We start from the raw sequence: 25,864 nt of genomic DNA on the forward strand, positions 1-25,864 counted from the left end.
GAAAAGTGACAAGTAAAAATGAAGGCTCAAACCTAGCTTTGAAAAATCTGCAGAATCTAAAAGCAAAGATTTATAGTGGAAAATGTTACTTTTTCTCTTGCCAGCATCAGAATCATTAGATCAATACACACTGTCTATCCTAGCCCACGTCCCACAGTTTTTGTTAATGAGTTCAACTGGTGTGATTATAAAATAACACAGCCATTTCTCAATCTGAACAAATTCATTTTATGTAAAGCAGAAGATAAACACAGTCTGCATAGTAGAAACAGGCTATTTTCCCAGATGCATTCCCTATTGCCTCATAGAGCACCCTTCCTAGATGATTCTAGAGAGGACCTAATCTCGACTTACACAATCACCAATTATTTAAGACTTGACTTTTCTACAATTCTGTCTTGTAAAGACTAAGTTTAACACATTTATTGTGATTATGAATGTGTCCAATGTCTCAACTCCTTTTATATGTTCTATTAGGTGTGCCTTCTCGCTGTTGCTTTTTACCGTTTTTCTCTTGGATAGATTGAGTTTTCTTTATTTCATTTTGTCTTTTGATTTGAAAGCCATCCCTTCAATAGTGAGGCAATGCACTGATGGTGGGCACCGGAGGCAACTGCCGGAGTTGAAATAGGGCTCCTACTTGCCTGACTAGGCTCTGTGACCTGGGGCAAGTTACTCAAACTTCCGGTGCCTGTTTCCTCATCTGCATAAAAATGGGAGGTACCATCTTCTCCTTATCTGGCTGTCCCCTCCAGTAACTTACTACCTACTACAGGTAGGGCCCTCAAAACAGTGCCTGGGATATACAATGAGCAATTCAAAAGCATTAGCCACCATTAATAACATTGTCTTAAAATTTTTAATATATATAAAAAATAAAAATTTTAATATATAAAAAGTGTATATTTATATGAAAATATATGCTTGTTTTTTTCCTGTCTAGTTAATTATCATCTATATCCTTCCCATAAACAGTATAAAAGTCTTTACTTCTCTGTACTTCTCACTCCAATTTTCATTTTTGTTCCAGATTTTTACCAAAGACTTTTTCCCACTTACAATGGATACATGCTTACACTTAACAAAAAGTTTCATTGCTTTATTTGTTCAATTTTACTTTTTGCATTCCGTTTTTCTCCTCCACAGTTATTTTTCCCTTTGGTCTAGAAGATTTTTCAGAGCATCTCTGAACGGTAAATTTTTTGAGCCCATATATGTCAGAAAATATTTTTATTGTACTGACATTCTGGAATGATAATTTGGCATGGAATAAAATTCTTTTTAAAGATTTTTTTATTTGAGAGAGAGAAAGATGGGGGGGTGCAGAGAACAAGAGAGAGATGGAGAGGGAGAGAGAAAGAATCCTTAAGCAGACTCCCCACGGAGTATGAAGCCTGATGCAGGGCTCCATCCTGACCTGAGCATGACCTGAGCCAAAATCAAGAGATGGCTGCTCAACTGATTAAGCCACCCAGGCGTCCTGGCGTGAAATAAAATTCCAAGTATAAAGTTCATCCCCTCTCATTATAAAGATACTGCTGCTTTGTCTAGTTGCATCCAATGTTGCTAATGAGAAGTCTGATATCTGTATGGTTCTCGTTCCCTGGTAGTACTCTGTCTTTTCTCGGGAGCTTTAAGTATTTCCCTTTATCTCTAACATTCTAAAACTGAACATAATATACCTTAGTTTCATTTTTTTAAAAATTCACATGATTTCCACTCAGTGTATTCTTTTGATCTGAAGATTTCTGTCTTTGTTCAGTTGTGGAAAATTTCTGGCCACTACTTGTTCCAACAGTGCTTCTCCCCTCTTCTCTCTCTCCTTCCCTTCGGGTGCTCCCATGAGCGGCTATTGGCACTCTGGGATCGACCTTATAGACCGCCTGAGCTCTAGTTTCTCCCGTCTCTGTCTTTGTGATGACATCCGCAAGAACGCTTCAACTTGATCTTCCAGTTTACCAATGTGCTTTTTAAAAACAGGTTTGGTTTAATTCTTTTTAATTGTGGTTAAGTTGACACACAGTCAAAAGCACACATTTAGGGGCGCCTGGGTGGCTCAGTGGTTTAAGCCTCTGCCTTCAGCTCAGGTCATGGTCTCGGGGTCCTGGGATCGAGCCCCACATCGGGCTCTCTGCTCAGCGGGGAGCCTGCTTTCCCCTCTCTCTCTGCCTGCCTCTCTGCCTACTTGTGATCTCTGTCTGTCAAATAAATAAATAAAATCTTTAAAAAAAAAAAAGCACACATTTAGGTATACAGTTTAACAAGTTTTGAAACTGACAGCCCATCAAGAGGCAGAACATCCCCATAATCGTAGAGAGTGCCTCCTTCCCCCTTCCCACCAGTTCCCCCACTCCAGAACTGACCATGATTCTGACTTCTATCTGTTCTTGAATTTGCTATAAGTGGCAGCATACAGTATGTATTCTTTGGTGACTATCCTTTGTCGAGACAATGTGCTATTAGTTCATGTTGCTGTATCAGACAGTCACCCCCTTTAATGCTGGTTAGCAGCCACTGTGTAATTCTGTGACCCATTGCTGATTCATTCTCCTACTGATGGACGGTGCTTTCTTCAGGTGCGTTTAATCTGATTTTCATTTTCCAAATCTCTAATTATTCTTTCTGACTTCATATTCCTAGTCTAGGACCATAATTCTTTCCTTTATCTCTCTGAAAATATTAAATAGGCTTATTCCAATGCCCTTTACTCCTTGCTTTGGTTCCTCGGGGGTAAGGTTTGGCATCTGTTGGGCTTACTGTCTCTTCTTCAAGGTCTGGTACTTCTTAGATGTTTCACCACTATCTTGTCTATTTCCACAGAGCCCTTTTGGGTATATCTTGGCCTTGGTTGGCTTTGTATGTGGTGACTTTTGCTTCAAGGGTGTCGGCAATCATGCTACGATGTCCCCCTTGCAACCACTGACATGTCTCTTGTTCTGGCCATTGTGGCCATCTCCTGGTGCTGCAGCCATGGCCAACTCCACAGAGACAGTATATTCAGGATGGTTTCCTGAGCGGCAAAGGCAGTCCTTCCTTAAAACTGCAACTTTGGCTTACACCTTAGTCTTCACATCTGCTTCACATCATATTTGGGAGGGAGTCGCATTTCCAAGTTCATTGAGACTCAAGCCCCTTCTTGATTCCAGAGTGTGGCTGTGCATTTTCTTGGTTTTAAAGAAACATAATTTACATTATTTGGGGATGTTCTTGGAGTAGGAATGGATTTATGCTTATGTCACTAAGACCTCCATATTTGAAATTCACAGGTTCCTTTGAATCTCCTCTATTGTATTTTTATGCATGTACTAGAAAACAAATTCCAATCCTTACAGCACGTCTCCCATGCCGAGAAACAAACACACCAAAACCTCCTGAGTTCAATGTAAAAGATATGGATGCACTTGCAAAATTCCTTGTCTCCTCCAAGTCAGGCTTGCTTACTATTCTCTTACCCCAGCTACTTGCCACGGCTTTCCCTGTCTCATGATAAAATATTTTCTGTTCAGCCGCATTGTATAGTTACCCAGTCCCACCCAGCTCATTCCAATATTTAATGTCTGATTTTTTTTTATGGGTGATAACAAAAAAACAAATTCTGTGACTGAGCAGTTGCTAGAATTTTAAGTGTAATAACAATGAACTAGCAATCCTTCTAACATAATTTGACACTGTTTGAAAATGAGAGTCAGAAGAAAAACATCTCTACTTATGAAAACATTCCAACTCTACAGCCTCAGTAAGCAAATGAAAAACCAAATCTAAAGAACAGTGTGATTTCAATAAGGAAAATGGCCAGTTTTGAGCATAACCTTTTGATTAGTGTAAAATGAAGTTCAAATTTTCCAGGCTACTGCACTTTATTCATTCTGAGAATCTCCATTTAGTGCAATCCCTTTCACTGCTGTGCAAAAGTAGCTGAACACTGGCAGAGAAAACTAATAATGCTGACGGTCTCACTGTACATTGCTAAGCTCAGATCTCACAAGGACACTTGGATCTTCCTGACGGGCAATCCTACCATACAAATCTGTGCTTTCCCACTCTCCAAAAATGAGTATTGCCACTTCCCCTCAAACCTCCACACCACCTCTCCCTATCTCCACTCCCCCGTTTTGGCCTTGCCTCATGCTTGGTTAAGAAAACAGAAGCAATCAGATTGGAACATCATCTTTGCCATCTGCTGACCTCTGAGCCTTTCTGTGCTATATTCATATTCTCTGCCTCTTGTCCTGTTGCTATGGGGGGTGTCCCAGCTCCTACCTGATGCTGACAAACCTTCCACCTGTGCGTGGGATTCTGAGCCTTGCCTTCTCAAGGATATTATGATGATGACAAGGACCTCCCTCAGTCCTGTGTTTCTGGGTTCTCCCTCTGTATGTTTCCTAGTGTCTCCTGACCTCACATCCCACTCCCGCTCTCATTCTTCCCTGCCCTCGTTCACAGCACAAATTCTTGAGTTGTCTACAGGCAGCCAACTTCTCACTTCACTTCCCAACCTGTTCAAATCGGGCTCTGTCCAGACTTTTCTCCCTTGGCCTCTATGTTGCCAGATCAAATGCTGGAGCTTCTACCTGTGTCTTACTTGACTACTGGACTGCACAGCAATGTGGGATATGGTAACTACATTTTCTTCTCGAAATGCCATCTTCTCTTGGCTTCTGTGACATAACCTTCTTCTGATATCTCCTCTGTCTCATTGGTGGCTCCTTTTCTTCTCTTGGTGGTTTCTTCATGTCAGAACACAAACCTAAGTGCTTGAATGGGCCTCCTTGTCTTCTCTATAGAAAGTTCTAAGACTCTCTATGTCATCTCTAGACTAATGACTTCACCATCTCTATCTCCAACCTGCACTACTTTTTGGAACTCCCGATATGTGTATTTAATAGCTCACTTAACATTTCTACCTAGATTTTTAGTAGCCATTTCAAACCTAGAAGTCAAGAGATAAATCTTGACTCCATCCTTGCTCCTGTTCCATGACCTCTTCCTCCAGCCTCTCTTACCCAATCTTTTCTCAGCAGATGATCTATGCTTACCCATGCCAAAGTCGAGTTGTGATCCTTCACTCCTCTCTCTGTTCCTCTCTTATCTCGTCAACCCATGAGCAAGCCTACTCAACCTTCCCCTGAAACGTATCCCAAATCCGTCTGCTACCCTCGCATCTACAGTTTTCTCTTGTTCGAAGCCCCCTCTCCCAGGCTCCCGCAGTAACATCCCTAAATGTCTCCTTGCTTCCTACTCACACAGCAGCCACAGCATCTTCTCAGATAGCCATAAGATGACGTTGCTCCCTGCTTAAAATCCACCAATGGGTTCCTGCCAGATTTAGCCGGAATCTAAACTGTTTAGTCTGGATTATAAAACTCAACATGATCTGGCCCCTGTCCACCTCTCTGATCTCGTCTCACACCCCTGCTCTGTCACTGAGCAGCCTCCAACCACATGGCTATGCTCGCTACCTAACACACCAGGCTCACTACCACAAAGAGCCTCTGCCCACTGTTCCTCTGCCCCACCTGCTGTTCCCGCTGATGGTCGTGTGGCTAGCTCCTCCTACCACCATGATCTCTTTAGACACTCTTCTGAGCATCTAATATTTTATCTATTTATTCATACTCTGTGGAATCTGTAGTCTAGAACCCAGGAAATGTTCAATAAATATTTTTAGATTAATGAACAGATGGAACTTAAAGGGACTTTGAGTCCTAGTTGTCAACTATCATTATCATTACCAACAATAAATAACAGCAGCAATGAGAGCTTACATATGTTGACTTCTATATGCTAGGTTCCACTATAACTGCTTTATGTACATATATATATAGATATATATAGATACATACATACATACATAGATACATACATATGTATACATACATACATACAGATACATACATATACATAGATACATACACACACACATACATACATACACACAACTAATCTCATTTAATTCTCCAGCAACCCTAAAAAATAGTTACTATTATTACCCCCCTTTTTAACACATGAGGAAACAGAGGCATGGAAAGATAATGTAATTTGCCCATGGTCAAAAAGCCAAGAAATGGCAAAGCCAGGATTTAAACCAAGTAGACCAACTACATGGTCTCCATGACTAACTGCTTAACATTTTGTCATTATGATAATTACTAATATTGGTAAGGATAAGCAGCACTAATTGAACATCTGTTAAGTACCAGGCACCTAGCTATTCTCCTTAGGTTAATTTAATCCTCCCAATAACAACCTTATGAGGTAGTGTTATTAAACTCATTTACAGATGGAGAAACAGAGTCAAGGATGTTAAAGTTCTAGCCCAAGTTCACACAGAAAATGAGTGGCATACTCAGGATTCCAACCCAGATATGACTCTGAAAATAGGTTCTCTTTACCAAACTACAACGCCCACATTTTCCCCCCACAGAATAAATCTTTTCTCGTGGTCCATAAATCATAAACTCAGGGAGATTCTTCTGCTGAGTGAGTTTTTCATAGTTGGGGTTCCCTCGACTCTTACTCGTTCGACAAATATTGGGACTATTTAGTATGGGCTGACGCACTGTCCTACATGGGGAGGACCCCAGATTTGTCCATGTCTGTCAGGGTTCTTTAGTCTGTTCTCACCTGTGAAGAAACTTCTCGTATGTTTGCCGGAAGGCAAACCCTGCTCGCCGCACCCTCACGTTCTCCAGTAGTCCAAGATACTCTACTTGGTGCCTGCAGCGCTCATCATCAAATATCTGTGGGGATTTTTTGTCATTGGGTTTGATGCAACGTACATAATACGGCTCCTAAAGAAATAAATCAGCAAATGGTAAGTTTCACTGGAGAAAAATCCCAAACTAAGGACTCTAACATGTAATTAGTGTTAATTGTGTCAAATTAAGCTCAGTGCCTCTAATTTCTCAGACATATACTTGTGGATAAAGTAGTTATTCTTCCTTTCCCTTCAAGATTGGGAGTTCTTGTGCATCTAGCTAAAATTTTGTTTTATTAGATTTTAGAATTCACAGGAACTGTAGAAAGGGGATAAAACAAAGGAGCAAATAATTGAGATGTATAAACATTGAGTTTATGTGTATTTATGGAAAGATGGTTAAAAAGGAATGGAAAGAGTAATTTAGTGGAAAGAGGCAGGAGCCATGATAAAAGATGACCTGCAATGAAGAACATAAAATGTAAGCACAGCTCTGGCATACAGTAAGTGCTCCGTAAGTGTCAGCCACCATCATGGCCACCACCACCATCATGGCCACCACAGCCATCACCATCACCATCATCATCACATTATTTTGTGCTTTTGAAAAAGAGATTAAAATTTACAAGTAGAGAAGTCACAAAACATCCTGTAGGTGTCACTGACTCTAAGCAAGAGCTTACCAAGAAATCCCTCCCTCGGGGCCAATTAAGTTTTATACCATGTATTAGATCATAATTCCTTTTAAATATAAAACTGTGCCTGTGTAAGATGGATCCTGGTTTGCTGAAGGTAACACATTCTCACGGGACAAATCAAGGAGGTCAAATGTATCCTACTTACCAGAGTAAAAAGTTACTGTCCCTTCTCTCATCTATTACCTATCAGACCCACAGATGCCCTTTAATTAAGAGACAGAGTCCTCTGTAGATAATGAGGCAATTTTGAGCTCTAATGAGGGCTGGTGGTAAAAAGAAGTAGTAAATAATTTAAGAAGTAAGAGAGGTTTGAAGAATGTGAAGTTACCTGCATTCTGAACAGACTGAGTTTTCAACATTTACACAGGAAGCTCCAAGGACAGATTTATCACGCTGCTTTCCATGATGGAAAAAAATGCCACTTTTTCCCTTTTTCTAGTCCCTGCTGTGTTTGTTTCCTATTGCTGCCACAGTGGATTACCACAGAAACCGCTTAAGAACACAAAGTTGAACAAAAATCAAAATGGCCGCACTAATGCTTCAGCAAAGCTCAGTTTTGCAGTACTCTTTCTCCTCTCTTCCATAAAGCTCCCCTCCACTCCTCTTAGCCTTTTGTTTCAGGAACCGGTACCACCCTAAAGACGTGATGAAGGAGGCTGGTAGCGCCTACACAGTTCGGGTCAAAACCAGCTGGATCCTCTATTTCCCTATAAACCACTCCAGGCCCCTCCTCCCTAAGGGCTTGCGGTTTTTGAAGGCCATGGCTTGTGCAGCCACCTTTGCCCTGTGAAGCAAGAAAGCTCTCACTCCTCTTTATCCCAAACTCGGTCTTCGTGTTATACTTGGGCTCTGAAGCACAGAGGTGTCTTCTATACCACCACAAATTTATGTTGGCTTAAACCACAGAACTCTGGAGGTCCGCAGTCTGAGATGGGTCTCACTGGGCTAAAAATCCAGGTGTCAGCAGGGCTCTGATTGTCTAGAGACTCTTAGGGACAACCCACTTTCTTATCTTTTCCGGCTCCTAGAGGCTGCCCACATTTCTTGGCCTGTGGTCTCCTTCCATCTTGAAAGCCAGTAATGGCCTGTTAAGTCTTTCAAATGATACTGTCTCCCTGGTTCTGACTCTTGTGCATTCCTCTTTTCCTTTGAAGGACTCTTAAATTTACAAAGGCCCTACCTGGATAATGCAGGATAATCTCTTTAAATTCAGAAATCAAGTAAACTTAACTTCATTCTACCTTGCCATGCAACATAACATGGTTACAAGTTCTGGGGATTAGGGCATGGACAACCTTAGGAGGCTGTGGAATAATAATAATAATAATAATAATAAAAAAATAATAAAATCTCTCTCTCTCCATCTGGACTTTGTCATAGGCCCCTAGCATAGAACTTCTAAAACCTTTGGAATTTCTTCAGTGGTAAGACTGTCTTGGTTATGCTAATGTGGTAACTCCTGCCCAGTTCCCACACAAATTTAGGATGGGTGGTGAACATTACAAAAACCCTTCACAGGATTAGAGATGGGACTTTCAGCAGCCTGAACTCCACGGAGGGAAGGCTGGAGGTTGAGTCCAATCATGGGCTAATGATTTAACCAATCTTACTTATGTAATTAAAACCCTTATTTAAAAAAAAACAAAAACAAAACACAACTCTGATACCTCAGCTTGAAAGAGCTTTCTGGTTGATGAACATATCAGTGTACGGGGTGGGGGGGTGGTGATGTAACCCATCTCCTTGGAGAGAGAAGCTCTTGGTCTCCAGATGTCCAGACCTACCTGATCTTGTCACTGTGTGCATCTCTTCATCTGGCTGTTCTAGGTAGTTAGTATTAGAACTGATCTGAATTGTAGGACACTCTGTCCATCAGTGTCTGAGAACTGGTGTTGAAATGCAGAGGCCATTATTCTGCCTACCACACCTGCCTTTTTTCATCACAGTGGGGCAGCTTTAAAGACAGGAACATGATATTTTGCTGCACCTCCCAGCAAGAGGTGATCAGGGCTGGGATCCTGGGATCAGGGCTGGCCCTGTGACTTGTCTTAACCAAAAGAATATGGCGGAAGTGATATTGGGTTACTCGTGGAGACTCAGCCTTGAGGTGCTGTGAACTTTTAGAACATTTCTTCCATCATGTGAAGAAACTCAGGACTAAAAACTAAAAGAAGAAAGAGGCCAAGTTCTCCAGTCATTCAGCCAGTCATGGCATTTAGACCATCCAGTCTCGGCTGACTACACCTGTCTGTCTGGTGTGCCCCAGTGAGACCAGCAGAACTGGCCGGTCAACCCACCAAATCATGAGACACACAATCAATTGCTGTTGTTCTAGGCACTACATTTTAGGGTGACTTGTTATGTATTAGTAGACAACTGATACTTCTTCCCTCTTCTGAAACACTAATCCCTGGCTTAGGTATTAAGCAAAGATTTGCTATTATTATAAAGTACAAGCAGAATCTTACTTTAGAAAATAGTGATGGGTGACCACATGCTCATGAATCTAATGGTTTTCAGATGGAAGATTTATATGGGGAGATTGTGGCTCACTTTTTAAAAAAAGTTTAAATGAATTTAAAACAAACCTAATGGGATGGAGAAGGCAGGGAGGACATACTATTTACTTGAAAATTTTCTGCGAGTTTCCTGGAATACGAGACCTTTACTGCTTGATGAATAAACTGCGAGAAGTGTCACTGAGCACAGCAAATGCCAAAATGCTACTAGATCTATCTGTACACTTGACAGTGGTGTAACAGAATTAGCATCACACAGAATCAGGATACTTGAGCATTTGTTGTCTCTGCTCTTAGCTAATTCTGTTAAAGTCTCTCTGGACCTAATAACCTAATTTATGAAAAGAGAGTATTAGGACTTCCAGTTTGTGATGATGGACTAGGTAATTTAAACAAGCACTCATGCTGGGGACAGCTAGGACAGGCAATTAAAATACACAAAAAAACACCTGCTTAAAGACAGTGGAGAATTAAATGATGGGACCATAATCTAGGAGGAGGAGGATGCAATGGAGGTTTCCAGGTTTGAGGTCTCCTTTTCCCCAGGAGAATCTGCCAATTCCGGAGGAGGCGGATGGGGGGTCTGAGTAGTTTTGATAGCCTCATAGGGTTAGCAGGAAAGAGATCAGAGAGTAGGGCCTGAAACGGAGGTCATGGGTAAACAAACCCCTCTCACTTTGGGCTGGGATCCAAAAAGGTCACCACTAGCAATGAGTGTGAGTCAGAAGCAGGCAGGCCCTCATGGGGACTTGAAACTGGAATAGCTGATTTGAAATACTAGTGCTCTTAGCTGCCTAAAAGGGCCTGAGGTAAATCTTTACCAGAGAAAGATGACATAAACTTGGGTCTCCAGTTATTTCTAGAAATAATTTTGCCAATATAATTTGGGAGCAAAATAAAAATTAACCAGACACATAAGGAACCAAGATAATGAGGATTAGAAACAGCAAAAACATACCAAATAAACAGACCTACAGGGATCCAGATAATTGGAGTTATCAGACAGAGGTAATAAAATAACTGATTACTGTGCTCAAGACGACAAAAGGCAATATTGAGAATTTTTTATAGAACCAGAAACTATAAAAATGAACTGAATCAAATGCCTAACCTAGGACTGAAAAACATTGTGATGGAAATCGAGAAGTCAATGGATCCGTCTTCGAAGGTATTCTTGGGAAGAAATTTCCCAGAACAAAGCAGAGAGAGACAAAAATGTGGAAATGAAGGCAAAGTTAAGAGGCACAGCAGATTCGGCGAGATGGTCTGAGTAGCTCAAGTCCCAAAAGAGGGAGACAGATCCACATTGAGAGGGTATGTAAAGTGCCCTTGGTTTAAAAGCCTCATGCCCCATAGTATCCAATATCCCTTAAAATAGGTCTGAAGACATAGCATCCAGGGTCCTCAAAAGGGACATGCTTACTACATGAGTCCCTGTACTCAGGGAAGCCCAAGTATGTCATCCCCATCAGATATTTCTTATTCTCCCAGCAGAGGTGTAACTTACAAACAGGAGTAATTTTTATCATAAGCAGTGCTGTGTAGTAATATTGTTGATAGGCATCTTGCTGCATTAATTCCAGGAACAGAGGTAGAAATTTAACGGAGGTTTAATTGTCAAGCAGAAGAAATAGAATTTTGTTTGCCTTTTGCCCACAATGACCAATTGAAAAGAAGGTTACAAAGGAAAGAAAAAGAAATACACAAGCATCAAACAGAAAACACTAATGAGACAGTCGATTTAAATGCAACATATAGAAACTACATTAAAAGTAATGTAGAGTAATGAACTAAACGATGTATTCAAAAGACAAAGATCGTCAGCTTACATAAAAAACCAGATCTTACTATACACTGCTTACAAGGTACATACTTGAAACATAAGGATATGGAAAGGTTGAAAGTCCAAGGGTGTTAAAAGATATATCATGCAAACCCTGGCCGCAAAGAAGGTGGTGTAACTATTTATTCATGCAAAGCTGGCTTTAAGGCAAAAAGCACTACAGAAATAGCAAGGCATATCCTAATGAGAGATAACTCAAACACTAGAAAGAAATAATAGTTCTAACTTGAATAAGCCTAAATAAATTCTTAGACTATCTAGAGCCAAAAACAGAAGGTACAACAAGGAAAAGTAGACAAATTCAGAATCAGATTTTGTCACATTTGACAAAACAAAGACATTAGTAAGAATGCAGAAAAATCGGGTAATGATATAAGTAGCAGACTTAACCTGATAGAAGTGTATAGAGTATAAAGCAAATTATTTTTATATACATAAACAAAGCATATAGATAAGGAAAATTGAACAAATTTCTAAGGACTGAAATCACATAGAATATATCCCCTAAACAAATGAGATTAAGCTAGAAATCAAGAGCAAAAAGATAATTTAAAAAATCTAAATTTGGAAATTAAGAAATATAATTCTAAATGATCTTTGGATCAAAAAGAAAATTATAGTATAAATTTAGAGATATTTAGAACTCAGTAACTCATACAATTATGTGGGCAAAGCAATCTTTGATAAGGTATAATCTGACTAGTGTAAGTAACTTCACTCAACAGAAACCAGCTTAGTGGAATTTTACCAATATTAACTGATTTGCCCATGAAGTGTGAACACTGGATTAGACACTCACGACCAACTAAGGGCTGGGGAAGTGCCCTTCCATCCTGTTTAGTAGTATAAAATCTTTAGTTAAGGAATCCAGTGGAAATACTTTCTCTATATTTAATCAGCATTCTGCCTCAATTTATAAATGCCACCTCCTCTCTCATTTATAAATATCTAGACTGACTCAGCCTAAGAAATCCTAAATTTGACAAATTCAAGTGTCTTATAAAGGTCAAACTGCGAAAGTTAATACTGATCTCATTCTCTTGCACGTTTTAACCCATTTCTCTCTATATTTTATGGAAAACATTATTTGTGAAAGTATATCAACTGGCATATGTAGTAGCCAAAAGACACTGTATTTAGACATTCACCCATTTAACTTGCTTTGAACACTGCCAAATAGAATCACAGGATAGATTCAAGTTCATTTAATAATTCACCGACCATCCGCTTAGGGGGTGTTTTATTAGATACAAAGGGGTATATAAAATTAGTAGAACTCACTCCCTGTATTTAAAAGATGGAGAACCTAGGGGGAGAGACAAGGCATGCATTAACACACTGTGTAGACTCTGAAAGCAGGAGAGGAGTCAAGAATTCTACTCCTGGTGGTGCAGGACTAAGCCACGCCATCAACCTTCCCGATAACGTCACTAGGGAAAGCACTAGACAGACATGGGGTGGGGGAGAATCTTAAATGCATCGAAGAATTAATAAAATAACTGAGATAAGAATAAGACTAAAATCCAAAGGGGGTGAGGCCAGCCTTCAGGGCTGCTTTCATCTGAACAGAGAGCCTTATGGGGCCAGGGGGCTGTAGGCTGGAACTCAAGGCCATAGAGAAGGGTCAGTGGTCTGCAATCCTGAGGAGCTAACCCTGGGAATCAAAAGGCAATGGAAAACAATCTGGCCCATCGCTAAGCCACTCCAGGTCCTGAACTTGGATTGAGGTGATCCAAGATTGTCGGAATTTGTCTGATACATCTTTTTGAACTTAAACTTTCAACTCTTCTGGATTCTTTGGTTTGATTTGACAATTCTCATCCATCTTTTATATTCATTGTAACACTAGAATGCTTGGGTTTCTTTCTACCCTCTTAATTTGTCTTGGCTTTCCTATGTCTTTTGTCTCCTCCTTCGATGTTTTTTAGAACGGATTATTTGCTTCTCATTCTGACTCTGCCTCGCCTCCCCCAACCCACCCCAACTAGTTTAGAAGTTACAACCTCACATCTATTCTTTTCGTGACTCGTAGAGGACATTTAATCTGCAATTGTGTGTCATCATCAGGGTTATAAGCTAAGCAATATTTTTATTTTCCTGAACAACCAAGGATCTTAAATATGCAAATTATAATCACCCACCCTTCCAGTTTTATGCTATTGTTGTGTTATTTAATTCTAATCTGTATTTTTACCAATAAAATGTTATTTCCCAATTTATATATACGCATCCACCTTTACCGATTTCTTTGCCCTGTTTTTTACATTTCAGGCTTTCATTTTATATACTCTTCCTCTGGCCTGATGCATGTATCCTTTAGAATTCCTCTAGGGTGCTTTCAATTCTTTTTTCTTTTCAGAAAAATTCTTTATTGTATCTTTGCTCTTTTTTTTTTTTTTTCTTCCTTAAGTAGGCTCCACATCCAGCACAGAGCCCAATGCAGGGGTCGAACTCACAATCCTGAGACCAAGACCTGAGCTGAGATCAAGAGTCAGATGCTTAACCAACTGAGCCACCCAGGTGCCCCTACTGTGTCTCTGTTCTTGAAAAACATATACTCTTGGGACAGAACTTGGGCTTACAGTTCTTTTTTCTCAGCCTCTTATTCTTTTAAGCAAATCTGCTTTTAATGCATTTTCTTGGTCTTTGATGTTCTGGGATTTCACAATGTTATTAAATGCAGATTTCTTGTTATTTTTCCAGCTTGGGATATACTAGACTTTCTGACTCCACAAAGCGTTATCTTTCATTACTGGTGAAATTCTCAGCAATATATTTTCCAATATTGCTCTGCCCATCCTCTCCTTTCCTTGGGTACCTGATTAGATATGCATTAGACCTTTTCATTTATCCTTACATCTCTTAATATTATCTCTTTTTGTTTAATTTCTTGGTCTAAGTAGAATCTTGGATAATTTCCTTTATTCTTTCGTTCATTTCTCTATTCTCTCTTCAGCTTTATTTAAATTGATGCTAAACCTGTTTGTTTTTTTTTTAAGATTTTATTTATTTATTTGACAGACAGAGATCACAAGTAGGCAGAGAGGCAGGCAAAGAGAGAGGAGGAAGCAGGCTCCCTGCCAAGCAGAGAGCCCGACAAGATGCGGGACTCAATCCCAGGACCCTGGGATCATGACCTGAGCCGAAGGGAGAGGCTTTAACCCACTGAGCCATCCAGGTACCCCACCTATCTGTTTTTTTAGTTTTTATTTCTATCAATTGCCCAGTTACTTGCTCTTTCTCGTATTTTTAGGCCTTTGATTTCTTAAAACATATTAAACTTCTTATATTCTGTTTCTAACAATTCCACTCTAAGTTGTCATGACTCTGAATCTTGCGCATGGTACTTGGTCTATGTGTGTAGGAATTCTTAATTCTTGCTTCTATCAGATACCTGGGGATAATACCAGGCTTGGACCACTTTAAACTAAATTGTTGGTGCAAGCTTTTTAGATCACCCAGGTAATATGAATTTGGATTGAAAACCTCATAAAAACTGGCTTGATTATAAATTCTCAAGGAATATTTACCCCCACCTTGGCTCACTGCCAAGGACCAAGACAGGCAGTTTTTCTCTCAGATAATGAAGGATTATTTCTAGTTCATTCTAGATGTATCCCTCTGACAATGTGGCCCTTCGGAGACCTGTGTATGGTGTGTGCGCGTGCGTGTGCAAGCATGGGATCTCTTATTAGACACACTAGTTTGGCCAGGGCCTGGGCTTCACTTGGAAGACCCAGCCTTGAATACTTATACTCACAGTTACCTACTTTACTAAATCCTCATAGAGACAGCATATTATTTTTCCCCTAACTTCGGCCTTCACTCATTCCCTGGCCTACATATTCCTTACTTTCTTATTAGTTCATAGTTGCATTCAAAAATTGATTTTTATGTTTTACCTAACATTCAGTTGTTTTCAATCGATTTTAGTAGACACTTTCTTTACCATGTTCCTAGCAAATGCATTACTCATATATATTTTTAAGATCTTCCTATATTCCTAGGTGAAACTGATCTAATTTTATTTTCTTGTATTAACCTACTATGAAGGTAATATTAATCTCATAAAATGAGTTGGGTAGTGGCCTCTCTTTTTCCTACACTCCCAAGCAGTTTGTATATAATAGGGATTATTGGCTTATTGAAGGATTTATAAAATGTATCTGCAAAACCATCTGGGCCTTGGGTTTCTGGCAGAGCTGAGAGAAGCCAGAATCCTGATTAGTGATTTAGACTCTTTAAGATGACTAATTTATTCAGATTTTCTATGTCTTCTTGAGTTAATTTTGACAACATATTTTTCTAGAAAACTAATTTTTCAAATTCACTGCCATATAGTTGTTTACAATATTCTATGCCTTTTAAAAGCTCGTATATATGAAGTCATTTCCCTTTTTCATTCATAATATTGCCTTTTCTTATCAGTTTCATTAAAGGTTTGTCTATTTGACTATTTTTTGACCTATTTTATTTTTGCTATTTAAATGTTATTTTCTTCTTTCTTTAGATTTTCTTCTTTGGAATTCTTTTTCTGGCTTCTTGAATGAAGAAGTGAACTTAACTCATTTACTTTTTTTGTTTTTTAAGATTTTATTTATTTGAGAGAGTTAGCAAGAGAGAGTGCAGGCAGGGGAGGTGCAGAGGGAGAGCGAGAAGCAGACTCCCCACAAGCAGGGAGGCGATGCAGGGCTTGATCCCAGGACCCTAAGAACATGACCTGAGTTGAAGGCAGATGCTTAACCAACTGAACCACCCAGGTGCCCCTAACTCATTTACTTACTTTTTTTTTTTTTTTTAATAAAGGTATAACAAGTGGACCACTTCAGCAGTATTTTACAGATTTTAGTAAATTCTTTTGTCATGTAGATCAAGATGTTTTATAGTTTCCATTGTGATTTCCTCTTCAGCCTGTGGGTTATCTAGGAGAGCATCGCTTTCTCAAGTTCCCAAGCATATTAAAAAAAAACTAATGCTGCTTTTTATTTTACTTGCTGTGAGGATGGAGACCGTATGTATGTATACGTTTGTTAAAATGGTTAAGACTTCCTTTGAGATCTAGCATGTAGTCAGTTCTTGGAAATGTTCTAAACATACTTGAAAGGGATATGTATTTCCTATTTCCTAGGTGCAGTGTTCTTTTGATTTATTAAAGTTTATATTTGGTTTTCAATGCTTTTGCATTCTTACTAAGGATTCTGTCTGCTTCAAGTATCAGTCTCTGGTACAGTTGGCTTAAAATCCCCCATAAGGGGGCGCCTGGGTGGCTCAGTCGGTTAAGCTGCTGCCTCGGGCTCAGGTCATGATCCCAAGGTTCTGGGATGGAGTCCCGGATCAGGCTCCTTCTACTCTGCCTGCTTGTGCGCTTTCTCTCTGTGTCTCTGTCAAATAAGTAAATAAATAAAATCTTTAAAAAAAAAAAAAAAATCTCCCACAAGGATTGTGGACTTGTCCATTTTGCTTTAAAAATTTTTTTTTTCAGGGGTGCCTGGGTGGCTCAGTGAGTTAGGCCTCTGCCTTCGGCTCAGGTCATGATCTCAGGGTCCTGGGATCGAGCCCCACATCAGACTCTCTGCTCAGCAGGGAGCCTGCTTCCGCCTGCCTCTCTGCCTACTTGTGATCTCTCTCTCTCTGTCAAATAAATAAACAGAATCTTTAAAAAAAATTTTTTTTTTCAGGTCCTTTTCTTTTTTTTGCTTTATGGATGTTGGCCATAACATGTAGCATTACGGATGTAACATGTAACATAATGGATAACATTATGGATGTAGCCAAACAACAGCTATGTTGTTAGGTACCTATTTCCACGTGGCTTTATTGTCTTGGGTATTTTTATTGGATTGTTAGGAGTCTCTTTACCTGTATTAATACTTTTTTTCTTAAATTCTATTCTCTCACATTAATATGGCTTTTAATGGTCTTTGGGGAGAAGGGCTCTATTTTTCATCGTTCTGCGCAGTGGTGTTTAGGAATCTCCTGGACGAAGCCTATAGCTACACTTTCTATCTAGTCTTGTTAGTCTATTTACATTTATGGTGAGTACCAATTATTTAGATTATTTCTATCATACAATTTTGTATTTTTTAAAAGTAACATTCTCCTTTGTGGCTCCCCTCCCCTCCACCTTACTGCCTTTTCTGGGGCTGAGAGGTTGCTTTCCCTCACCCCTCCTCCTCCACAGACACACAAATTGGGAAGCCGCAGCAGAGACTGCCGAGTTAGCTGCCTACCTCCTATCCACCACCTTTTTTTGAAACGGAATACTTATTTCTGGCTAGGTACACTACTGACCAGGATAAAAATGCACTTCCCAGTTTCCCTGGCAACCAGGTGTAGTGAACGAGATGCGGCGGACATGCTGTGTGAGACTCCCAGGAAGTCTCTCTGAAAGGGAAGAAGCCCCTGCTGCCATCTTGGGCCAGGACGATGGACACCAAGCACACGTATGGTAGAAGAGAGACAGAAAGCACCCGGGTCCCTAAAAACCTTACGACTGCTATACCAGTCCTGGGATGCCTGCTTCTGGACCTTACCTGCAGGAGAGAGAAATTAATGTCTCTCTATTTAAGCCACTCATCTGGGGGAGGGGGTCTCTCTTTTATTATTATTTATTAGAATGCAGTTCCTGGTACTGAAATTAGGGATGGTTCTAGAATTTTTATTTTTAAAAAATGCACATTTAACTACCAATTTTAGAAAATAAAGGCAGTTCTTTCCTAGTTAATGAAATAAATCTAATACATTTTGTAAACTATTTATGATATATTCTATAAACATGTTTTATAAAATTCTGTGTTCAATTCTGTTTCTTGTGTCACACGCCCTCCTTCTAGGTTCACCTTCCCTCTTGTGGGATGAGGCATGTTAGAACTGACAAGCACAGAGAAGCTGAGAGACAAGAGGAAGGATTCTAATGGTGTTCTGCTCTTTGGTTCTGGTGTCCTCGCCCTTGCCTTTCTGGAGGTGTGATTCCACAAGCCAGCAAACTGGGCTTATTTGTTGTTACGTGAAGCCAAAGAATCCTGACAGAAAGAAATAGAGAGCTACTGAACAGATGTGTTCTTGTGCCTTTGCCTAATTTATCCATAGTGAAGTAATCAGGAACAGTAGAGATTTAAATTCTTAGAGAGGAAGTTGGTTAAAAAAAATAAAAAGATAACAGAGAATAAAATACAGAGGAAAGGCACCAGAAGAGAGAGATAAAAATGAAGGAACTAAAAATAATGAGTCCCGGAAAGCCTCCTCATTTATCAAACTTGTCAGCAGCAGCAGTTAAGAGTAGAAATCTGTTCTTTGGCAGAGAGTAGGGGGGGAGGAGGGTGGCAGGATGGGGTGGCAGTGGGAGGAGGGTGGCGGACGTGGGGGGCTGAAACAGACTGAAGTTACCAAACAGTATTACACCTGAAAGGAGCAATCAGCAGCAGAACCAACTGTCAATAATACAACATTTTATTTCAACTGTTTACAACAGCCTAAGGACAATACTTAAATATTAAACTTCCTCTTGATACTCTGTCTGGTCATTTTGTATCCAGACATGATACATGGATGGCATATTACTATTTAATTCAAGATTTTTTTTAGGCCACGCCCTTTCTTTTGTACAGGGCTGAAGCTCATTTTGCCAGGTACATGTTCTACTTTATAGTTTATATATATACGTATATATAGAATTTTTTTTAAGGTCTCACTAAGACTTTGTATTTTTGACAACCATATAAAGCTCAACCTTAACAAGAAGCATTTCTTCTTAGACACAAACAACTGTTTCACCCAGCCACGTTAAAAAACAGGAATAAAAATTCTAGTAGAACATTCACTTTAAATAGATATGTTTCAGTTTGATTTATTACAATTGCCTAAAAGGCAAATCGCACCTACATTCTCTGCAACATGCATCAAGGGGGAGCCCATGGCAGCAAGCAGTGCCGATGACCACCGAAAGTGGCCCTAAGATGGATATGTGGAAAAGAGAACAGTTACCTTTGATGCAAGGTTGTCCACTAAAGCGATCATTGAATTCTTAAACAAGGTGGCAGCAGTCAGAGGTCGCTTGGTCACCTCCGTAATACTCAGTTTGCCTTCAGGCCACATATCCTTCAGCACAGGATTGGAACTGAGAGGCACAGGGAGAGCGATGTGAACATTACATTGCAATACTCTGACAAGAAACGATTCTGTTGGACTGTGCTCTGGGTCACACGTAGACTGCAGCCTGCACTCACAAGGCCTAGCTGGGAAAAAGACTCCGTCCAGAAAATTAGGCTGAGAAAGTGTAGTGGGAGACAGCATACCACAGATGGAGAAGATGTGTCCAAACTATCCTACGTTTAAAAAATTCTTGGTGGAGCGTGTGACTCTTAGTGTTGGAGTCGTGAGTTTGAGCCCCATGTTGGGTGTAGAGATGACATACACAAATAAACTGAGAAAAGAATTCTTTAAACTTCTTTAAGGTGATATCTAGGACCCTCAAATGGCTAACACAGCTCTTACCATACCTATGTAAAATCAAAAGTTGGGTGGTACTTAGAAGGAGGAGGACAAGCCTCCAGGGAAAAAACAATGCTCAATGGGACTGCAGGAAACACGGGTGTGAAAGCATCTTCTCATGGGGGAAAAGATTCCCACAGCACGGGTGACAGGACAAAAAGCCAGCTCTTCTGAACAAGACAAGCAGGAACACGAAAGAACCATTTCTACATTGCCTTCTCGTAAACCCCGTCCCACAGCTGAATTTACGTGCTCCGTTATGGGCGGTTATGCTAGTTCATTGATGTGACACGGAGACCGTTTCCATCCGACTCCCACAGTGTACTTCAGGCCGGGTTTGATGCAGAGTATTTGAGAAAAATCATTATTTGGCTCTGTGGAGGTATCTCTTCAAAGACGACATGTAGTGGTTTCAACTCTTGATTTTTTTCCTGTTTCCTTCTGGGTGCCTTTGATTTTAGAGGAAGTGGAACTCAAAATGCTGCTTGTGTCTTGGAAACTTCTCTCTTTCTTTTTATTTGAGTACAGCTGACAATGATGTTACACTAGTTTCGGGCGTACAACACGTGAGTCCGCATCTCTGGGGGTCAGGCAGTGCTGCCACCTGTCACCCTACAACGCTATTTGTCAGAAATCTTTTTATTTATTTATTTATTTATTTATAAATTGGGGGCTGAGGAGAGAGAAGGGAGTCAGCAAGGACATTCTCCGCTAACTGTGTTTAACGCTGCCATCATTTTGCCCATTTTTCTCTCCATGGTGTAAAAAGGAGGAAATTGAAGTGGTCCCCCAAATACCTAGTTAACTTCTGCACACAGAGACTCAAAATAACATCTGTGAAATACCGGAGTAAGTGATGAAATCCTGGGCAAAAAGGATAAATGGTGGGCTGAAGACTGACAGGGTCTGTGAACGGAGACAGAGCAGCGCTCCCAGCCCCCACCCCTGCAAGCAAGCGGTGCCGACTACCATGGAAGGTGGTGGTAAATTAACCCAGTGATCTGCGTGTGGCTCAGGGACCCCATTTTATCCCCTTTCTGGTCCTAGTCCCTGATTTCCCAATGAGGCACCTCTCAGTGAAAATGACCCCATAAAGGTCTCTTGTTTCTTCTTAAAATTTTCCATTCTAGTCTTTGGCTGAAAGAGAATTTAAGGCAATGGTTCTCAACCCTTGGTGCAGAGGAAGCCTGGATGTCTTCCTAATACTCACTGAATAGAATTTCCAGCAAGTAGAACGTGTGCACTTTGAAAATTCTGATGCAGACCAAAGACTGAAGACTGAAGTTTGTTTGGGTCTGTGCAGTTTCTACCTATCTCACTGTTGGCCATATTTAGATTCTTTCCATGTTTTACCTTGTAAATGGAGGGAGAGGGGAAGGTTGGAAATGAAGGAAATAAGATATTCATTATTACTATTATTAAATAGTACAATTGATATGTAATGAATCTAGACACATACACTCTAAAGAGAATGAACTTCCGGGCCAGTAAGTCATGCATATAATGTTAACAAAATAGTTTCCAAACATTTGTAAGAACCCTTTTCTTAAAGGGGAAGCTTATTTACCCAGAAACCCAGTAGGTTTAATAGACAAGACAATTAACCTGACTTAGCAGTGAGGTAGTGAAGAGTAGAGTCTGGGTATCTGGTGGGCAATCTGCTCCCTCCCTTCCTCTTCCCATTACACACACGCACACACACACGCACACGCATGCATACAGGCAAGTATACGCTCAAGGTCTACAGAACCAGAGATCCAAGGATTCCTCTTTACATATATACAGAGAAAGGATGGGGATTGGGGAAGGGTTAGCCACGGAAGCATTGAAGTGTCCAAAGGTAAAGGAAGCACATCCAAGGATCTAGGAAGATGGTTTTAGCCAAAATAATTTCAAGACTTCCCCATCCCACTGGCAAGACCTTCCCTATTATGCAGATATATTCAAACAGCTGCAGTCCACAGTCCTTCGTAAGACCATCCCCACTGGGAAACGGAGTCCTTTGAGCCTGTCGCCCTTAACTGTTGGATTTACCCAAGTCCCTTTGTTCTACTTCCATGCTTACCAAGCAACTAAGCACTCTGGATTCTATGGGTAATATTTTCCACTGTCAATTAATAAACTAGAATTCTCATTGCCACGTGACTTCCCAAGCAGGGTTTCCAGCGGGGGGAATAGCCTGTCATCAGTGCAAATATAAAAATACCAATGCAAATAAAAAAACTCCAGGGAAAAATGGTCAGACTTTTCCCAGGAAAGAAATTCCCACATGGCTTTGTTCCTACACTGGTCCTGTGAACTTGGGATTACGTGAGTCCACCACTAAGAGGCAGAGCTGCTCTCACTGAGCTGAACCCATGGGCCACAGTAAATTCATGAAGGTAACAAATGCTGCCTTCTGCAGCCTCCTGGTACACCGCGTGGCTGCCTTCTCCTGGTAACACATGCTGATATTGCCACTGGCCAACTGAAGCCGTTTTTCCAGTTTGAGTTTTTGATGTTACCCACACAGAATGATGCCAGACTCTGTCATTTGTCCCTCAAAGTGGGTGCATCTTGCCTGAAAGTTCAAGCTCCAAAACTCCTTTCCGAAAGTCCCTTTTCCCCGTGACCGATTCTTACTTGGAGCCCCTCTCGCATTCCCATGTAACTTTCTGGTGCGGAGAGAGCTCCATCACTGTCCTTGGAACCTTTGACATCCACACCACTGAACCATTTAATAGTAAAACTTCCTGAAAGAAGAGCTTAAACACCATGTCTCCACATTCTCATTATCCATAGTCTCTGGAGCCCACTTCAATCAGACATTCATCTTCACGACTTTACTGAGACCAGTGTTGTCAAGAGTCCCACTGGCCTTCATGTCAGCAAATCCCATGGTTAATCCTGGTCCTCAACTTACTTTGCTTTGGACAGTATTTGACACGGTTTACAGTTGTTTTCTTCTTAAAGCACTTTTTTCTTGGCTTGGTCTCTGTGACACCAGGTTCCTGGCTTTCTTCCTACCTTACTGGCAGCCCCGTTGCCTTTGCTAGTTGCTTCTTTCTTGCTTGACTCCGAATGCTGGTGAGTCTCAGGAATGAGTCTTTTTGACCTCTTCTTTTATATTTGTCTAAGTTCACCCTTGTTCATCTCAGCTAGTCTTATGTCTTTAAATACTGTCAACAGACTGATGACCATGGATTTGTAGCTCTAGTCCCTCCTTTACCAGAATTCCAGATGCATACCCACAGTTGTCTACTTGGCATTCCCAGCGGCGTGTCCAATATAACATAACACATCCAAAACAACACACTCCATCTCCCCCACCCAGTTAGCCCCTCACATTGTTTTCCCCACCTCGAGCATCCCTTCCCCACGGCTCAGGCTTCGTCTCCAATTTCTGTTTTTCTCTCCTACCATACATCCCATCTAATGGCAAACCCTGTTGGCTCCACTTGCAAAATATCACTCACTCTGACCACTTTTCATGACCTCTGTTACACCATCTGGATTATGAGTCTCCTGTTTGGTCTCCTCATTTCTTCTCTTGCCCTTTACACAGCAGCCCCAGTGGGTTCTTTAAAGTATAAATCACATCCTATCATAAATTCTTATGCCTTCTCTTCATGTTTCATTCTTACTTTGGCTCACGGACTCTGCAGGATCCACGCCCTGCTGACCTCCCTAAATTCATTCCCTATTGCTCTCACTACCCCTCACTCTGCATTTAGCCACACTAGCCTCCTTGCTGCTCTTGAGACACCGTGCTGCTCACTCCCACCTTGGCGCCTTGGTACTGGCTGCTCTCTGCCTGCAGTGCTCTCCCCGCCCCACCCCCTGACATGTTCACGGCTCACTCCCTCACTTCATTCAGGCCTCCGCTCAAAAGTCCCCTCTTTTAAGAAGGTTTTCTGATCATCCTTCTCAATAATGTCTTCCCTCCCGCTCCCCGTCTGCACCCTGCAATCTCCTACCTACTATATTTTTCTTCACAGCACTTGTCACTACCGGAAAGTGACTTGTTTTCTTATTAACTGTCATCTCCGCTAGAAGAGCAGAGCCAGGAGGGCAGGCACTTAGCCTAAACTGTTTTCACAGCTGCACGTTGAACACATTTTTGATGATCTCTTGGCCAACTAAGTAGACTTAGTAAGTATGTGACTACATTTCTCTCGTCCAAAAGAAGAAACGGGCTGAGAGGCTTTTCTTTACGGCTCTTTCCAAAGCATTCATACTGGGTTTGAATTTTGTATCCTTTGGCTGGTGTTATTTCGCCACATCTTTTCCACATTTTCTAGAACTGTGGGAAGGTTCTGTCCCCTGAGGATCTGTCAACATGGACATTAGATGCCACTCTGATATTAGGAGGGTCTCTTAGTTGGAAGCAAAGGGACTACAGTGGTAATCTGCATGTGTAAAGCATTTACCTTATCCAAGACTCCTTCTCCACTGCCACTGGCCTCCCCTGGAGACACTGCTGCCAGAAGGACAGCAGTAGTGAACAGAGAAATGAAGGGAACCCAAGGGAAGGGAAGTCATATTAGCAGCAGGTCCCCGTCCTAAATTTATAGACTGTATAATCATATTATTTCATTCATTCATTACTGTCGCACAGAACTAGAAAATTTGTCAGAAGCTCTTAAAATTGCCACATAAAAGTAATCATGTGCATACCTATTATGCAACATGTATGACAAAGAGTTTAATGGGAAGATAATTAATAAAATTTCAGTCCTACCTGTTATACAGGAGACGCTTGAAATCTTGAAACAAAGTGTCTTTATTTTTGTCAATAAATCCAATGACCGAATAGCTAGTCGAGGAAAAAAAACCATGGGAAACATGCATTATTCACTAAGCAAGAGCCACCTTTAAGTTTCTTGACAAGTCTTCAAGCCTTTACACTGTTAATAATGCCATCAATCATATGTAGAACTAATACTTTCCACTTTGTTCTGTGTTAAAGAATATCAAATTTACCTACTAAAAAGAGGGGATGTTGTTTTGATTCCTCAAAAGGAGAGCAAAGATCAGTACCATCAGTATGATTAAGACCATCATTGTCTACTGGTTTACTGCTTACCTCAAGAAGATGACTCTTAAAAAGATAGCTGTGTTTATCATCCAGCACTCCTAAGATAAAAGCAAAACTGCGACATACAGGAACTAACAGTCTCTTCTGTAAGGAGGTCAAGGTGACTTGCCTAAGATTCTCTCAGTGTGTTCAGGGTGGGATAAAATAATCCAAGAAGAACTGCAAAGGACGGTAAGATCTGGATAAGCAGAGGAGGAAGAGGAAGGGAGATCATACAGGGAAACATCACATGAAGGGAGAGGGGCAGGCACATGCACAAAGGACAGGAGAGGAAACAAGGAGGCCAGCATTCATGGTTTGAAAGAAAAAGAGGAGTAAGGTCCTGAGAGGCCGGCTATGTCTGCAGTGGGTGAGAGAGGGAGGGGAGCTGCTCTGTGGCAGCAATGGGCATAGACCCCACCCGGAGGAGCAAGTACACTGCTGGGGCACAGAACTGATGGAGGTTCAGAGGCTGTGCAAAGATGAGCTCTAGATGCTCCTGACAGCTCGACTTTCTCACCGGTCTGTACTTTCTGCTTGACGATCATCACATTGAGGCAA

The 25,864-nt window shown here is 40.9% G+C and overlaps 1 protein-coding gene across 2 annotated transcripts in view; it reads right to left on the reverse strand.

Moving 5' to 3' along the window:
• MYO1D (myosin ID) overlaps window positions 1-25,864 on the reverse strand; it is a 335,010-nt gene that overhangs the window by 188,120 nt on the left and 121,026 nt on the right. For both annotated transcript variants that reach the window (XM_032843261.1, XM_032843262.1), the window contains exons 13-15: window positions 24,968-25,042; window positions 19,741-19,873; window positions 6,625-6,791 (exon numbers count right to left, since the gene is read on the reverse strand). In XM_032843261.1, coding sequence (XP_032699152.1) covers window positions 6,625-6,791; window positions 19,741-19,873; window positions 24,968-25,042 — 375 coding nt within the window. The remainder of the gene's footprint in view (window positions 1-6,624; window positions 6,792-19,740; window positions 19,874-24,967; window positions 25,043-25,864) is intronic.

Source organism: Lontra canadensis, unplaced genomic scaffold, assembly GCF_010015895.1.
Source record: "Lontra canadensis isolate GAN:19392208 unplaced genomic scaffold, GSC_riverotter_1.0 scaffold137, whole genome shotgun sequence".
NCBI classification, from domain to species: domain Eukaryota; kingdom Metazoa; phylum Chordata; class Mammalia; order Carnivora; family Mustelidae; genus Lontra; species Lontra canadensis.